Genomic DNA, 18,780 nt, shown 5'->3' with positions numbered 1-18,780 from the left:
CATGTAGCTCCTTCAGACATCAGTTTTATGCTTAAGCAAATCATTACATTTGAATGGAAGTACAAGTCTCGTGTGATTAGATTGAAAATCAAATTTCCTAGCAGTCTAATAGCCTTCTGCATGGAAGGCCATTCAATTGACTAATTCTAACATTTCAACGCACAACTGTTACATTCACGACTGTGTGGAATACTATTAATTTGTAAATTTCAAAACTTTTCTTATAAAAGCTCCCTCTCGAGATTGTTTACTTCGTTTTCGTAGTACTCCGAGGTCTCTGGCGTCACTTTCCCTTCTTTTAATTCGCTACGTGTATGATGGTCTTCTATTGTCAAATGATTCAATGCATTCGTTCTTTGGGGGAAAGATGTAACCAAATTTGGTCTTCTTCAAAGCGTCTTTTCGGACAACCCACGTCTGAGGCTCAACACGTAACAGTTTTCTTGCAAATTTTTATGAGCAAGAAATGAAACGTGTAGTGATCGTGCCGCTTGCCAATATTTTGACTCGCCAAGGAATATGGCCTAATATTGCCAAATTATTTCACGCTCTTTTGATTATAAAGTAGTGGGCATCCAAACGGTTCAAATATATCTCGTGAGCAAACGACAAACAATTTCGTATTTATGCGAATTGAATCATGCGGGAAATCCATTACGCCATCAATGAAAGTCTGGAAACGTTTTGAGCGAAACAACTGAACCAGGAAAAAATACAAGATAAGGATAAAACGAGAATATCGGTTGGAAACCGAAGACTTATCGATCGATAGTTAGGGGATCCCCCAAAACAGAAACTGCAGTTTCGATTTATCCGCTCTTGTAACTTGCGCACTGCGCATCGCACACACTCGGCGGGTTTCAAAATTCTCTCGCTTTACAAAAATCTAGATCACTATATCAATAATTGATTGATAACTCGCTAATTATACGACATAATTCGCCCAAAATCAATAGGCTTCTGGTCCGAGATAAGATGAATGCACATGCAAAATCTGGAGCAGATTCAATCTCGCTTTCGTGAGAAATCACGTGCATCTAACAGACACACACACAGACAGACATACAGACAAATACCTATAAATATACTTACCGATCTTAAGATCGATAAGTAACAACATGCTGCATGGAGCACAAAGATATTCTGAGAATAATCAAAAATATATTCTGAAGAATTTTAAAAATTCGTTTCAATTTCAACTATATAGAAAACTAAAGTAATAACTGAAGAAGAAGCAGTATTGCTTTAGCAACAAAAATAATAATTTATCGAACGATAAACTTGTCCTATTTTAATCCAATGAAGTTTTGCTCACGATTTAGCTTGATAATCAAAATATTCTAGGTCAATAAATCCTATTTTATTTGGTTCAGTCGGGCCATGCGTTTATTGTAATTCAAATGTTTTGTCAGAATTTTTATCTTGTAGCCCATATAATCTACAATATTTCCTGATGTTAAATCTTTTCTTTGTATTGAAATTTTGAAAAAGTATAAAACAGCAACATTTGGTTACAGATAATAGGCCTACTGTTTTCATTACAAATTACCGATTCTAAACAAATTTACGTAATAGTATAGAGTAGCGTTGAATTACAAAGCATAAACACTCTGAACACAATTGAGGGAGGAAGATCAAAATGATAACTATGTAGTAATCAAATCTTGAATGAACTAAAGTACGTCTATATGCCAGTGAATCATTAGATTTTTTCTACTGCATTCCATTGCATCCTTCCTATTTGCATGTTATCGGCGTACGAGTGTGTAGTCATCTCACGAAAACGGTCGGATTGTTGCAAATTTTATTCCAGTGAGAACAAAATAAAAACACAATATGCTTATGTGATTATATTTAACCAATCACAAACATGTCAATGTGAAAGGAAGCTAAAACGTGTGGTGACTGTAGTTTTCACACTTCTAAATATCGGACTTCATTAGAATATTGTTTATATTTAGCACTATGGACACTAATTTAATTTAAACAAAGTGGATAACACGTGAGGTTACGCATACTGTTGGTATTTGAATGGAACAGCCAAAAAACTACAATAATGTATTATCCATCTAATAACATTTGGTTGTTTTCTGAACAAATTTAATCATTGTAAATCACACAAAACTTGCATGCTGACAACAAAAACATAGTCATGCCTGATTCTACTTTATCGTGGTTTTGAACATAATTAGTAATTAAAACACGGTACAATTTACGCCAAATAGATGTGATTCCTTATGCAAATGGCATTGTAAACATTTTCTTCTTCACTGTTAAATTCACTGTATATAGTTTTATTTTTCAATATTTTAGACAATATTTGATTCACTGGTATTCAAGTTTTTGAATCAATAGACTAGAAAAGTCTTTTTACTGACCTGGAACAAAAGATTTTAAACGATAGTTGCAAGTGGCCTTGTTCTATTACTATTAAATAGGAGTGACTTTACTACATATTGTCACAGTATTGGAAGAAAAAATGCAACATAAGCGGTGACATGTGAGTAATATACACATTGAAGGCCTAGCTTTCATCGGTGATAGATAACTCATTACCAATTTCACCAAACGAAACAAAGAAGGAACTTCAAGGTAAATTATTTTTACATAATTATTTATTTGTAGACATTATCTTAATATATTTGATTATTTTTACAATATTTTAATTGATATTCATTTAGATACATTACAGTATTACATTGAACTGTTGTTATTATGAACTATTGTTCATAAAGAATCTTTCATAAAAAAGTCGTTTATCGGAAGAATAAAAAAATCTGTATAAAATATTTCTTTCTAAATTTTGGAACAATTTTCCTCCACTTTACAAAGAAGTTGTAATTGCTGACTCTCTAATACTTCTTCGGCCAAATCTACCATATGTATTTAACTATTATTGAATATTTAAAAAGTTATTTTTTGTTTATTTAACGTCATTACGAACCTATACTTGACTGTTCTCAGATTGACTATTCTATACCACAATTATGTATTTTTTCAGATGAACAGGAATGTCCTGATCCTTCTCTTTATTGCGATATGTTTGCTTGTTGGCTCAGAAGCTATTGTTTACAAGTAAGTAGAATGGAATAAGATTTACATATTCATCTCATGGGAGAAGAAAGCCGATAATCGTAAAGCGAACCTAAAGCTTCTAAATTTAGATTTTCTGTAGAAATTAGCATATTATATTGATTTTACTGAGAACTTCATTGATTTTTTACCAGTCCTGGCAAGCCCCATTCCTGGCAGAAACCACGACCTAAGCCAAGATGGTCGTGGAGGCGCAGAAAACGTCGTTGCTTTTTGAAAGGGGACGAAGAGGAACCGTCTGTCGAAGAAATAGAGCAGCTAGACAATATTCTTGAACGTGCGAATGCGCTCGATGAAAACTTGGCTCATGGTAGGATCCAACTGTCATACAAACTTACAGATAGTGATCTTCGTTAAATTTTGGTGAAACATCGCCCGGCGGATTCCATTTCTGTCGGGGCCGTAGGTTTCCTATGCATTTTGATAATATCGTTTGTACTTTGAATTTTTTTTTATCTCTTCTTCAACTCCACGTATTAGTGATCGCTTAGGCCGTTGCGTTGAACACATAATTTTGCTTAAAATAATTGGAAAAAATAACAACAATATGTAGGGTGGTGACGTTCGACTTGTGAGTTATCTTATTTTATTCTAATTTTCAGATATCGCTGACCTGTTTGAACTCTGAAGTGTACAGCACTTTATAGGAAAAGTTGGATAATTTTTTGTAGCAGGAATTATTCAAATTTATGAGCGACAAAGCTTGATATATTGAAATAAACTATATCCATGATCGCATGTGTTATTGTTTTATGATAATTTTAGCTTCAATTACCAAAAATAACATATTGGAATGAGTTAAACCAGTCTGTAGGGCAGGGATTCCTAACCTTTTCAGCAGCGGACCATTTCTTGTATAAAAATGCTCGATGTATAGCCAATATGTCTGCTGACGCAACAGGGCCTTTTCGGACACATTTGAGTCCGCATCCATGTGCGGGGCAAAACTGCTACATGCTAACAAACAATTGAGTATGAAAATATTTATGGATAGGGGTTCTGTTGGGCTCTGTGAATATTTAGAAATGGTACCTAAAATCAGGACTATAGGTCAACATTCAATTCAACTTTGCGTGCATGGGAGGTGCCTTGATGTAATAAAATTTCGTTTTTCAACATGCTTTTATGGGCGCTCCAGAAGTGTGTGTACTAATATAAAGGTAACTAATTTAGTTCGCCTATTTTGCGGCAAGTTGTGTAAAAGGGAAGAAAGCCTATGAGCAAGGGGTATACTCACTTACCGGGGCTCCCGAAGTATGCGAACCAAGATGGCGGACATCGGAATGTAATATGTGTACTAGGTTAGGGTTAGGCCATAATTTTAGGTATAAATACTGCGGGAGGCTCTTGGCTAGTCTTCGAACTGATAATAGGACTAAAATAGGGAAAATTGAAAAAAAATTATCGCCTAACCCTAACCTGTTACCCATGTTACGTTCCGATATCCGCCATCTTGGTTCGCATACTTCGGGAGCACCCACTTACCTAAGGAAGACAGTCCCCGAACTCGTAATAGGATTAAAATAAGAAAAATCGGAATAAAATTATGATCTAACTCTGACCTGATACACATACTACGGGAGTAGCATTTTATGAGTAATATGATTATAAAGAGCTCAATATATGAGCTGACATGTACGATACTTACAGCTGGCCTGCGATGCGCTTTAAATGGAGCGCTGCCAGCTCATAAAAGCTGCAGTTACCGCAACAAAAATATTATTTTGTGGCTCGAAGGAGATTATGGTTGTAAAAGATAAGTTAGGATTTGCTATTTATTTATAAAGTTATCAACAAATAATCAATTTGTAGAAGGGATTTGTCGCAGTATGTGTTGGAAATAGACATGTATTAATATTCCTAGTTGTCATCAATCAAATAAACGTGGTGTAACGGTGAAAAGGAATGTGAAAATTGCATGGCAAATTGTCCATTCGTTTGGAATTTAGATACAAGATTAACGGGTGTGTTTGTTTTGAAACTTTTCCGGAGTTAAAACAAACTGTTTATACCGAAACTCATATAAACATATGGCGAACCACAGCTTTTAAATTTAAATTTTCTGTATAAATAAGCATATATTAATTTTGCTGAATACTTTTGCTGAATATCGTTTTTCCGATACGAATCCGCAACGATTTTTTTAAGAATTCATTTTAGTTAGTCAGAAAACGGACTTAATCTATAAAGCGAAGTAAACATTTTTTTGTAATTTGTTCCGTTAAGGTTATAATGCTCAATCTGCACCAACTTAATCCAATTTAATATTCCACCTACACACAAACCGACCCCAAAAGCGTCGATACAACATCGTGCCTTCCAATATAATTATTCAACTATGCGTATATGATCAATTTTATTTAATGCCCATTTCAATATAATCAAATTTTTATGAAATGTTATCTTCGTTGTACTTTGGCCTTGACGCTTTTACTGGAAAAGATCAGCAACATCTGAAAACAAATAAATTTGTTAGAATTAATTTAAAACATATTCGCACACGACTGACCCGTTTTTTTAGAGTCGAATACACATAGAATCAAGGAAAGTCGAAGTAATTTTGATTTTAGAATTAATTTAACACACATTCGCACACGACTGACCGGATTTTTTAGAGTCGAATGCACATAGAATCAAAAAAAGTCAAGTGATCTTGATTTATCAAATAATATTGCGATAGCATTACCTTGTTCATCAATGTCGTGATTAAACACTTCGGGATTGTCCATGATATCCTCGAAGTTATTTGTGTCTTCGAATTGGTCGCCTTCCTCGTCATCGATAGGGCGTTCGTCGTAAACTCGTCCTCTAAAAATCCTCCTTCTGAAAAACCTTCTCCTGAAAATTCGGCGTCTCCAAGGAACAATGATGCGGCGACGGAAAAATCTGCGTCTCAGTATAGGAGGATGGGGCCTGTAAAAAGATTCAAACAATCAATGCACCAAATAGTTTATCAAGGTGATCTTAAAAAAATTAAACATATAGTTTGAAATTTCTTGATACATAAGCTTGAAGAAATATTCTTTTCGTGAATGACATGATAATTTTTTGGGTAATTTCTTGAATTTCAATTGGATAACAACTCTTAATCGAACTATATCGGTTGTTCAATTCATATCAAAAAGTTGGAAACGTACGAAAATCACTCACTTGATAATTCTTAGAGCTTCAGACTCCAGAATCATTGCAACCCCAACCAGGAGAAGAAGGGCGAGAGCTTTGTTCATCTGTGAATAAAATAACGAACATTTTTAATTTTATTTTATAATCATATCTAATCTATGTACCACTGTTATTGCCAACAGATCAAAAAGTTTTATTCAATAAACTCAATTATATATCATGAGATTACAGGAAAGGTACTCAGGAAAGTGGAACTCAGAATCAATTGTATTATTGTCATGAATTAAAATATATTTATTCAATAAACTTCTATAGCGAAACTTTAATCATTAAAATTTGTAATAAAAACCGATAAATTACGCATACATATCTTACAATATCTTACAAAGATTTTTAAAAAAATTATAATTTAACAAAATTATAATTTGAAAGATTCTCTTCGCTAGCGTTAAGAAACAATTTTTACCGTTTTTGCAGTTTCTTGTCTTCAAGCGACTTAAACTACCAATTGGTGAAATAATCGTCTATCGAATTCTGTCCATATATATAGAGATTTTGATTTGCGTCATCGGCTTGTTTCCGCCATATGTATATGCTAATTTAAACATTATTCGATTACATTATAAAAGAATAGTTAGTGTTCTAATAAATAAATAAACTCACAAATGCAAATAAATGCACAAAAATGTTGTCAATTTGGTTGAATTTCAGTGTTATTATTCTCGTTTGTTTCAAACCAAGTAGAGATGCATCTACAATCTGTGTTGTTGTACTAGTTTATAGCGCGATAGTTACTGGGAAATTCTATCAAATTACTGAAATAGGTTTATTGCATTTTTATTCTACTTTGATTAGAACCGTGGAAGTCATGTCAAAAGTCATTTCACGACTGGAGATAATGTTATAACTGTGAAGTGTAGAAGTCTAAAATAAAAAGGTTATTTTACTAATAGAACGAAAACTGACGTGATTTAACCATATGTTTTTCAATGCCCATCCCAAGGACTATCCGAATAATCGTGAAGTCAATTTGATAACGATTTTAATTTAGTACGTAAATACTGTCAATTAATCCTTGATCTAAAGCAGGGGTAGGAAAACTGAGGCCCGCGGCCAAATGTGCCCCGCAAACTCATTTTTTGCGGCCCTCGAACAACTTTAAATACATTTATCCTAAATTTATTGTGTCCACATAATTGTACGTCGCTTGTTTTGTAATAAGTAGCGTCAGTTGGAACTCGATTACTTGATGAACGCCTCATTGTTAGTTGTAATTATAAGTTAAGTTTATTTCTGATTTTTAATCTGGGAAACGGAGGAAGTTTGCGACGAGGGTAGAATATGTTGTTTTTTGCGCATTTTAAAACCAGTTAGCTTAATATGCCAGGACAGCTACGCAGTAATTGAGAGATTTAACGTTTTAAACGCGTCATTGCAAATACGATCCCCGAGACGAGCCACTGCTCATCTGTGTGACAGTGCAAAACGTGTGATCTGCACTTCGGAAGCACATATTGATGTGAGCATCTGAAATGCATTACACTAAGAATAAATTTCTTACTCGCTTGTCAGATCGCCATGAAGTGCTGCGGGGCAACGAAGTTGCCGCTTCGGCTAGGACACAGAAACAACATCATCCTTCACATTGTTAATGAGTAAATAAAAACAATATATTGTTTGATAATATATATAAAAAGGCCACTTACACGTCTCATTGTGGCAGACTTTTAGCACAGCAATAGTTGGTGCGAGTGCACCATAATTTAAAGTTGAATGTGGCGATTGTTTATAGGCGGAAACTAATGCGGAAACTATGCACACTGCGGGAAAAGTGAATATTCGGCCCGCAAGTATATAAAGTTTGCCAACCACTGATTTAAAGGCAGAAATAAAATGGCGTTCGGATGTGCGGGTTACAGTATGGCTTATTAACTGTTGAATTTAATTGAGTGTCCAACTTTATCCGAACTGGTGTCCGTTAGAGAATATGTTTTTAATTAACTAGAATTTACGAATTGAAAATTTTATCTTGAAATTAGACTATTGTATCCAGATCTTTGGACACAAATTTCCTTACGTTATGGTTACTTTACGCGCCATTGCATCAATGTGAAAGATGACGAGTTGACATGAAATATAACCGACATCATTTTAAGAATAATATTGAAAAACTAACGTTTACATTTGCAAAATTAAAATAATAACGTCGTGCGTCTAGCTCAGGGGTGGGCAAGGTCTTTTAACCAGGTCCCAAAAATTTTGCCCACCTAGTCTAACAGGCCATGTAATTGTGACGTAAAAAGTTACATTATATGAACACTATTTACAGTGTTACAAAACAAAGGTGGAAAACAATATGCCTCGTGCGAAAACTAAACTAAAAAAAACGCGATCTCAACAAATTCCTTGAGCTATTTTTAGCTAAAACATCAAAATTTGGTTAAGGTTGGGTTGTGGCAGCATCAGGCGTGCCAGATTAGATTACCCAACGGGCTAGATTTGGCCCGCGGGTCGTACTTTGTCCATGTTTGGACTCTAGCTTCGCTAAGGTCATTAGCAAAAAAACTCTTTAGAAAAAATACTCCCAATACTTTTTAGGTATAGGGACCACAACCGTAATTTGATAATCGTTCGTCGCTGATGTACTTTTTACCGTTCAACTGATGCTCAACTGATGATTGAGAGCGTTGACATAAATGTTACGTTTGCTTAATTCCTTGAATTTATAAACGATATTGTTTAGGTAATTTTTTGTCCGTTTCTTCGTTCAACATTCTGTTGTAATACCAAAGATTCTCTTTATTTGGTGCTTTTTAAATTTTATCACATTTGAGTGACTTTACTTTGAAATTTGGATTTTATTTCAAAAACAAAAAGGCACTCCTCATTTATTAAAACTAGCTCGTTAAAATATATGCAAATGAGATCTTAATTTTAATATTGGATAAGTGTTCCAGTTAAAACAAGCCACCATATGTACAATTGACGTCAGTCGACGTTTTTCACTGTTATATTCACCAATGCAAACAAACATAAAAATAGTATGTATAGTACATGCACACTGTAAAGTTACCATATAAACAGACACGATCAATGAAACATGCTGATATTGAAATTGGCATTTTTTTCTTTTATTCCTTTATTGCATCAGAAACAAAAAGCGATGGTTTTGCATTGCATACTTTCCCAGCCAGTACACTATATTTCATTTGTATGAATAACCAGTATATTGACACAAAACACGAGCTGCAAAAAGGTCATTCGCATACCTGCAATTTCAGCGAAAAATATATAGTACTATTTTTTCTTAAAAAAAAAATTAGTGAACGAGAGCAAGTGCACAAATATGTGGACACGAAAGTCAGCAAGTGTTCTCGTGATCATAAATTTGTTCGAGCGCCAACTTGGTCGGGCTTTAGCCACGTTTCGTTACACGCAATCACAATTAAACGACAAAATTCTTCGTAAAATGTCGCGCCCGTAAAACTCGACGAAGAAAACTTTAAACAAAAAAAAAACAAAAAAGAGAAAAATTTTTTCTTTCCACGACTTCTTTCATTTGGAAATTCGAATCGATTGGTCGAGTTACAGGGTCGTTCAAGGTTGTCGGCTCCGGGGGCCACAAAATTATTTTTGCATTGTTTGCGGGCCACAATGGTACCAAGAATAGGGAAACAGTGCAGTTTAACACATATTGTTCAGACACATTGATCAGTATTTGTCATTTATCAAGCTAAAACATGCAAAAACCACCAAAAAACTTACTAATACATGCAAAAGTCTTTCTATAGTTTCATTTAGTGAAAGATTTGAAACTCTTCATTATGGAAAAAGTACATATGCGCATGTGAGTGCTTTTGAACATCGATGAGATAGATGTTCAATGCAAAATCCCAAATTTGGAAAATGCTCATTGCTCACAAGATTCTAAAATGCCGTTTTAGATTATATTCTCTTGTCACCGACACAATTTGCCGACATATCAAGCAAGCATTGTGGTATTTTCCTTCCCACAGTTAAAAATCTGTTTGAATTCGTCAGCTTTCTTTTAAACTCATGTTCACAAAATATCTCAGAAAAAACTTTAGATTGATTGATTACCAAATGTAAGCGGTAACTGGTTGCAAAAGAGACCCTGCATGAATTACATTTGTTGGGCCATAATGATGATATTCGGTTATCAGGCATAGACAACCTAGACTGATAGAATCCGCATTCAATTTTTAGTTTTCTATGATGCCAAAATTGTTAGCATGTATTCCCGACCCAAAAGATAGAAAGCCAGATAACGATTTAGACTGCCAAGCACATCATTCAACTTCTCTAGTTGCAATTGTAATTTTAATAAAAGTTACACTGTGAACATTAGTTTTCAAACAGGTTTTTATGTATATTAATTATTAACCGTCGAAATGAATGGATAAACCTTGGCCACGACAAGTCCAATAAACAAACCATACAAGTATAACAATTTGATAACATACGGAGCTTCTTAATAAATTCAATTATGAAATAACTGTTATTTTTGTTATCCTTTTATACCGAATACGTGCGGTGAATATCTTTCTTTACTGTTTATTCTATCGAAAAAATATTTGCACGATCTCTTTTTATATCGAACCATACGGGGGCCAATGAATAGAATAAATAAAAAATGAGCATTGTATAATCCTGACTCATATACTATAATAAAAACCACTCATGCCTAGAAAGGAGATAAGTTTCGGCATTGAATAATATTTAGATATTTCACAATATGACTCATAGCACACTTGAGTGCCATTTTTAATACGACTTCTCTATTGGCGCGTATTTGAATTTTAGCTGTGGCATTCCATTGTTTAATATAGAGAATAAAGCTAAGCTGAAATCATGTTTATGTATATATTGTCACGCTAATAACCGAATTGCGTAAGTCATTTTTGGCGGTTTTGAGTTTTTCATAAAATAGGTATTTATGTGATGCTGCGCACCTGTCTGTTAACTTAGATTTTATTTTAAGAATTCCGAAACCCATAAAAATCGAGATTTTGTATGATATGCAAATTTGTTCAGTTTTTCTTCATAATGAATTATCATTGTTAACGCAGGACCATCGTGACGTCACAAAGGCAAAATAACCTCGGAGAAGGATTTTGAGTTTTTGCATCTCAGATTATAGCTTAGCGCTTATAAATTTCAATTTATACTACAGTATAGGAAGGCGTGCACTTGTGATATTCACTGTCTGAGTCCAATTCACCTTGGTTGGCTTTTATATAAGGGTACATTGCTGTTTTATTCTTTATATTTAACTTTAGTCTTATTTCGATGGATGTGCAGAGCGTGTTATATTGATGAAATATATATTTTTAAACATAAAAAATAATGTAATTAAAACAGATTAGCTATTTAGGGGATTAGACATCGTATATACTAAGAATTACATTCGTTTTTGGATTGTTTGGTTTTCAGTAGGCCTACTGGTATATAAAGTCAAGTTGCAAAATTGCGTCCCTAGTCATACCCACATTTCTGCCTAAGTCACAATGCGCCATTATGACGTCACATGACTGCGTCATACAAATTAACACTTAAATACGGCTACGATCAAAAAATTGAACTATGGCGAATTATTGACTCTCAGTGGCATAGCAATATCATTAGGAAGTTTTTTACGTTTTTCCAAAAACTGCTAAAAATGACTTACGCAATTCGGTTATTAGCGTGACAATATGGTATAATAATGAAATTAACCCAAAAATTAAGTTTTGACTCTTAAGTAAATATAAATGAAAAACAAAGGCGAATCGCTTCTATTGACATTATATCACAATCGCGTAATATTTTAATTTCAATTTTTTTCAGAGAATTGGTTCTACAATGCACATTTGCCGTAATACATGCACAGCTGGTAAGAACCAAACGATATAGATTAGCCAACGAGTATCTATAGTATATCAGTGGTTTCAACGCGGAAGGCTAGAGATCAGCCTAGATATCTAGGGGGTTCACAAGTTACATTCAAACCGTATAAAGTATATACAATATTTTTGCAAATATGACTAAACTTTCTCCATTTTAAAGACAAGAACGACGGCACAAAGGTTACCCGGGAATGGGTATCCACTTCACCTAACTACTAAATACACGAAATAAAAGTTTTCATTGAAATAAGTGTCTAAATTGAGGATAAAAGAGCTAATTGTGTTTTTGTTTTGACAGGATCGAAATCAAAGTCAACAATGAAAAGTTCAATCATATTTTATCGACTATGAATACATTTCAGACTGAAGACACTTTACTTTCAAAACAGAAGATGGTCTGTAGTTCAACTTGAGTGGATATTGATATCACTAATATTTCTTCTGTTGTTTGTAATGATATTTCATCTTGGATTTCAGTGATAGACGTTCGATGACGGCGTTTTCATCAACCATTCCAAGCGCGATGTCATAACTACGATCGATGCTTTTATATTTGAACACAAAGTGGATTTCTGGATCGTTTTGCAAAATTGCTATTATTGTTGATCTTGTTTGCCTCCGTAGCTAACGGTCCAATCAATTTCAACTTCTTGGTGCTTAAAATGGTTGAAGCGCTAGAGCGCTATAACTTTTATTTATTTTTCTAATTGCCTGGGATTGGGTATTTCACCCAAAATTTGAATGCTTCAGTTTATTTCCTAGAAAAGTTCAATTAGAGCGTGCATGTCGCTTTTGTTTGCGGCCGAAGTTATGGTCTTGGTCGGCTTCGACAAGTCGCTGGCGCGATGTCCAGGCATTCGTCAGGCAATGCGTCTTTACTTTGTGTCCACGTGTTTGGGCATTTCATGTTCATTTGTTTCGCCATTCAAATTCAGTATAATGTCTAGACTTTGTGGCAGACTGCCGGATATGTCTAGACTAACTATATAACCTTCGAAAGCATAACGAATCAAATAATATTCATGGAAAGCTTTTGCGAATTTTACCTGTTTACCTAAAATAACCATGGTTTTCAAGCGAGAGAAATGTGAATAAGAAAAAATATAAAATTGCTTATAAATTTGAGCTTTTAGAAATGTATAGTCAGTCTGTTTTCAACGTCAAGTAAAATGAAGTCAGTTCTAACATTAGCCGTGCTTGTTGTCGCCATATCACGGGGATTTTGCGACATCCCTAATGTTTACGAGTTCTGCAATGCGTTAATGTCGGGCGAAAGGACATCGTGCGACAGAGCTACGTGCCAAGGAAGACCCGGTAAAAGAGGAGCTGAGGGCCCACGAGGTTTGAGAGGCCCCAAAGGAGAGATCGGTCCCATTGGTTCAACGGAAGAATTTGAAGTAAAAATTCGGCAACTAAGTGGTACAAATTATTTCAAATTTCATGAATATTAATTAATTTCGTTTATCTTCAAATGTACCAAATGTATGTCATATCTTCAGCACGGCGCCGCGAAGAATTAGGATTAATCTAGCCCAAACAAACAGACTCATGTCACACAATATTGGAGAGACTCAAATCCTCTTGGCGAATTAGACACAGGGACTTAACATATGACTCGAATACAATTTTGAGCGAGCGGTCCTATTTATGTCAAAGTAAAATGTTAGTAATACCTAATTAAATCCTAATCTAGTTTTTAAAATAATATTGAGTTAACGCAACAGAATGAAATTAAGTTTAAGTGATAATGTGAACTGTAAACTTCTTACTAAAACTTACAAGGACTCGGATTCGGCAAATGACTCAAAACTGCAGCGATTGATTTGGTAGTACTAAACTCGCGACACGGATAACTAGTGGCTCAACCTATAATCGCGAGCTTATGAACATGTACATATAACACGGATCATGTGTGAATGTGACACCATATTTATTAAATGCTTAAAAAGTAGCTGAATAACTCAACATAATATTTCTAATTGCGCAACACGAATATATATATTCATTAAAACAGTATTCTTTCGATTTCAGATGCAATCAAAGTTATTTCGTCAACTATGTTATCAACAAAAATTTGTAAGTTTCATTTTTTGATGTTACGTCTTGGACGGTCTCCCATCAATTTTTTGTATTTGAGTATTGTTGGGCCTTTGCTTTGTAAGAATTTTTGTATGAAGTCAGATTCCGAGGAAATACCGAAAACAACGGTATCGTTATCTTTTAACGATAAAAATATAATTGAAGCGAAATCTTTACCAGACATGGTAAAAGTGAAGCCAAATTGATTTTAAAATCAATATATGAATAATATGCAAATACCCATTAAGCGCCATTAGTGCGTTGCTTTTGAAAAATGAAAATGACGTACAGACTAATGACATTTTGCCAAGAGGCATACATAACCTCTGGCCGGTGCTGGGATTTATTATTTTGAGAATTTCTCTGTTGTAGCGATCTCACTAACAACATGTTCCCGCGTTTCAGTAGATGTACGTTTGGAACTACGCAAGCTACATTAACATGACACATTTTACTTAGCCTATATTTAATACATAACTGTCGAAATGCTAAATATAATGCTAGTTGTCAACCGCGGTGCACTTTGCGCGGCACTCGTCCAACATCTGAAACAAAAAACAAGAACGAGTGCCTCTGTGCTATATCCAATCCATAATGTCTCTTTATTAAAGATGTTTTCAATTTTGCAGTTAATTTGTGTGCAATGGGCATGAAATCACGTGCTATACCCGACTCCGCCATTAGCGTTTCCTCTGAATGGATTCCAGAATACCATGGAAGGCATGGAAGGTTGGACGAAACGACTAATGCATCATATGGCGTTTGGCATTCAAGATCAAGTAAGATACCCTTCTGAAAGAACTAGGAGTACTCTGAATAACAAATAGAAAGTCAAACATAATTTTCAAAACGTGAAATATGCGTGCGGTGCACGTTACCCGTCTAAAACAAAAAACGAGAACGCGTTCGCTGATAATCGCAGCGAATGTCCTGAATCACACCACTATGTATAAGGATAAAAAGTTGGCAGTATGTGGATATGACCTTTATTGAATATATTCGTATTAACTTTTTTGCTTTTTATTTACATAACATTAGCACCATAATATTGGTGGTGCTCTGCTGTCGTGTGTTGGTAAATTCATGAATTTTAAACTACTGTACAATTAAATAATACAAAATTAATTGTTCTAGATAATGGTGAATGGTTTCAAGTCGATTTTGGGGTTCCGAAATCCGTATCTGGAGTCATTACACAAGGAAGACCAACATGCTGCAACCAGTGGGTGAAAACTTACAAAGTGTTGATTGGAAATTCAACTGACCAGTTACAACCTATCACGGAGAACGTACGGGACAAGGTAATGGCATTCCTATTTCTAAAATAGCATTTTTTTTTTTAATATTTTCCTAAAGCAAGGTCACGAGAACCCACTCAGAAATGAAGGGTATAATTTCTGAGCGAAGTGACAGGCGACCCCTGAAATGTCAAGAATCACTGACACTTCAAAGTTTAAAGCAACAATTACCAAACTTTTTGTGCACGCGGCGACAAATCATCAGGAGAGAAAACGCCCGCAGCCCTTAACCCTTTCCATGCGATTTTTATTTTTTAATAAATAATCGTATTTGCTACGCCGATTTTATGTATTTGTACCCCCACAACTAATCGATTGACTAACAAAAAACTAATGATCCTCTGCTGCCCACTGACGGCTCGTTGGAAAGCTTCTTCAAAGAGCTTGCAATTGGCGATTAAAAAAAAAAGTATTTTTAAAAGTGGTGGTCTGAGTCACGAACCGGATAGAAAAAAGGCAGTTTTTTTTCTTGGGAGTTGAAACTTTAAACCGTGATAAAAAATAGAAATATTCGCTAAATCCTTTACTGTTACCGCTTCGTGGTTGGCAAACAATAGCATAATATTGCTGTAGCAATTTCGTGATCTAACTCAAAATATTTTGGTAGATGGAAGGGATAATATGTCTTCTGTTACCACCCAAAAAACACCGAAATTTGCATAAATTTCAAAAACACTCCCTCGTTCCGCCGCAAATAAAATTCCTGTCGCAAACGAAAGCGAGATTTACCGTCGCTTATGTTAATCTCGAAGAAGACTTCTTATCAATAAACTAAAACCCGGAAAAACTAGACCAACAGTTTGCGACCCATTGCTAAATAAAACAGTGAAGTACATCAACGTACCCGCCGCAATCTAGCGAGTTTTGTCGTGGGTACGTATACGTGCCCACCGCACGGAAAGGGTTAAAGGCTTAAACAAATGAAATCCTGTTTGCATTGATACGGTCGGGTAAACAGCTATGAGGTAGTTATTTCACAAAACTGAAGTTTTTTTTCTGCTTCCCAATATAGCTATAAAATCCAAGAAACTGTTTTGCATAATGAGAGGACATAAACATGTCATTAACTCAAAACTGGATTCATTTGAAAAGGTATCGATTTTGAAGTATGGTGTTGTATTTAAAATGTAACAAAAATCAGTTAAACTATAGAATTAAGATTATTAATCAATTTATTATTTCAACAAAACTTTTATGGCATTGTTTTCGCTTGAACATCTATAATTACATAATTTAGACGGAGTCTTTCTTCCTGCGAAGTGTAGGAAAACCAAGTAGATTGTACATACCCTGCCATGATTAAAATCCCGATAAAACTTAACCATAATATTGTTGATGGTACTATAAGTTCGATTTAAGGCAACATGTTGATTCAATTTAACCAACAATTGTCAAAAACACAATATCTTTATTTGTTCTCCGTTTGAAAAGGGAATGAATGTCGGGTTTATTTTCCCATTGCCAACATTACTAGCACTAAACATCCTATTTCAATATCTTGAGAGTGGAAATGGCTATAACTGATCTAGTAAGTAATATCATTTGCAACACATTACTTATATTACTTTTTTGCAGATATTCACAGGAAATACAAGAGACGGAAAAGAAAAAGTTACAAATATATTTCCAGCACCGGTAACAGGTCGTTATATCAGAATCTATCCACAAACATGGAATAGACATGCCGTTATGAGACTTGAATTTATCCGTGGAGAATGTTTTCATTTGTACTGATTCAATTCCATTGCTTGGACCAGAGGTGCGCAACAATTAATACAGGATATCCAGATACAATTAACTGGGTAAAACTGCGGGCCGCACGTATATTTAACATAGGTAGTTGCAGACACAAAAATTTTGGCTATTGATTTGATGACATGCCTTGTTTGCTTATCGCAAGCTATCGGTTAGGGCAGCAGTTCTCAAACTTTTTGCCAAATTACCAGGGCAGTTTTGTGATCGTCATTGTGTATCCTATGCTTTTTAACGTTAATGTGTACTTTATGCCCTTTGTAAATCTGAATGTAGGTCTAAGGAATAAAGGCAAAAAGTCAACTCTTCTTTCTCATCTCTTTACTATTTTTTTTTTGAAATGCTTAAAAAATGACTCATGTTCACTAAACTCTGTTCAGCAAATAAATTAAACTGCAGCTCGAAAAATTGCAGCAAGTAGTGTTTACATCTATTGTTACGTATATGAATACAGTAGAGGCAGACACTACGCAACAGAAAGTAAACGACAATCAATCAATCAATCAATCGTTTATTTTGTCATCACAAAAAAACACGTTCAAACATAAAGTGACACAATGAATAAATTACAGTACTAATCATGTTTTTGCGTGACCGGAGTCGCGAGGGACCTAGGAAGGTCTTCAAGCAGCGACACCTACAGCGCTACAGGTTAGAATAAATATATTTAAATGAGGGATAAAATGAATAAATCCTAGGAATAAGTCACAACTGATACAATTACAGCGACATTCGAAATGTATGCGATTATGACACAGTAAAACAGAAAATGTAACTTTCACGGAATAATTACTAACAACTAATAAAAACGCGAGGAAAGCAAGATAAAAGCACAGAAAAAATATAGGAAGGCAAGTTTGGCGGAATATGCAACTAAAAGCATATAAGGCAAACAGTAAATCGAAAATATTTACAGCAAATGCAATTTAGGAGACAAAACAGACATAGAAAGGTAAAATGAGTTTATTGATTCATATACACAACATTTAAAATAGGAAACAATAAAACATTTATAATAAATACAATATGTATTGGGTATGTTCAGTGGCGTAGCATCCACCCCGCGGTCGCGGGAGGGCCCACAGCGCAAAGGGGCCCAAGCGGTTGGAATTTAGAAATTTGAGCCGCAAAACCAAAAGCTGCATTGCAAAACCAACAAGAGAGCTATGCTCAAATATATGGACACGTAGAGTCACATAATTTTGATGACGTCATAGCGAAAAAAAAAGTAATAGCCTTCTGGAGAAAATTTTTATCTTTAACCACTGAAAATTTCAAAGCAATTGGTCCAGTATTCGAAGAGAAAGGCGACTTTTTAAAAACGTGTCAAAGAACAAGAACAACAACATAATATTGAAACGATCGTTATGTCCACTACGTGTCCAACAAAGAGATGAGAGCTGAATTCACGGCGGTACCGGTACCTAACGTAGGTGCGGTACTGAGTTAGCAGTCAGCCAGCATCTTACCTGTACACTGTAGGCCATATACGGTAATTGATCACAGAACAGTTGTTCCCTTGCAAATTT

The 18,780-nt window shown here is 34.9% G+C and overlaps 2 protein-coding genes and 1 long non-coding RNA gene across 3 annotated transcripts; 2 read left to right on the top strand and 1 right to left on the bottom strand.

Annotated features, from left to right (window-relative positions):
* The first annotated feature begins 2,474 nt into the window (after positions 1-2,474).
* LOC144420862 (uncharacterized) lies at positions 2,475-3,827 on the top strand. Its single transcript, XR_013474758.1, has 4 exons — positions 2,475-2,592; positions 3,002-3,075; positions 3,228-3,403; positions 3,696-3,827. It is a non-coding gene; the product is annotated as an uncharacterized LOC144420862 (long non-coding RNA).
* A 1,603-nt stretch (positions 3,828-5,430) lies between these two features.
* On the bottom strand, positions 5,431-6,760 carry LOC120342025 (uncharacterized). The gene is made up of 4 exons (XM_039410678.2): positions 6,683-6,760; positions 6,244-6,320; positions 5,780-6,006; positions 5,431-5,546 (listed from the first exon to the last, which is right to left on the bottom strand). Exons 2-4 carry the CDS (start codon positions 6,318-6,320, stop codon positions 5,524-5,526), a joined length of 327 nt encoding a protein of 108 aa, XP_039266612.1. The 5' UTR covers positions 6,683-6,760; the 3' UTR covers positions 5,431-5,523.
* A 6,370-nt stretch (positions 6,761-13,130) lies between these two features.
* Positions 13,131-17,672, top strand: LOC120342019 (lactadherin-like). The gene is made up of 5 exons (XM_039410670.2): positions 13,131-13,541; positions 14,154-14,198; positions 14,831-14,980; positions 15,336-15,502; positions 17,075-17,672. The coding sequence occupies exons 1-5, from the start codon at positions 13,292-13,294 to the stop codon at positions 17,231-17,233; spliced, it is 771 nt and encodes a 256-aa protein (XP_039266604.2). The 5' UTR covers positions 13,131-13,291; the 3' UTR covers positions 17,234-17,672.
* The last annotated feature ends 1,108 nt before the right edge of the window (positions 17,673-18,780 follow it).

The sequence above is a fragment of the Styela clava genome, chromosome 3, assembly GCF_964204865.1.
Source record: "Styela clava chromosome 3, kaStyClav1.hap1.2, whole genome shotgun sequence".
In the NCBI taxonomy this organism is placed as follows: Eukaryota; Metazoa; Chordata; class Ascidiacea; order Stolidobranchia; family Styelidae; genus Styela; species Styela clava.
The sequence above is the reverse complement of the archived record's forward strand: the minus strand, read 5'-3'. Positions and strand labels throughout refer to the sequence as shown.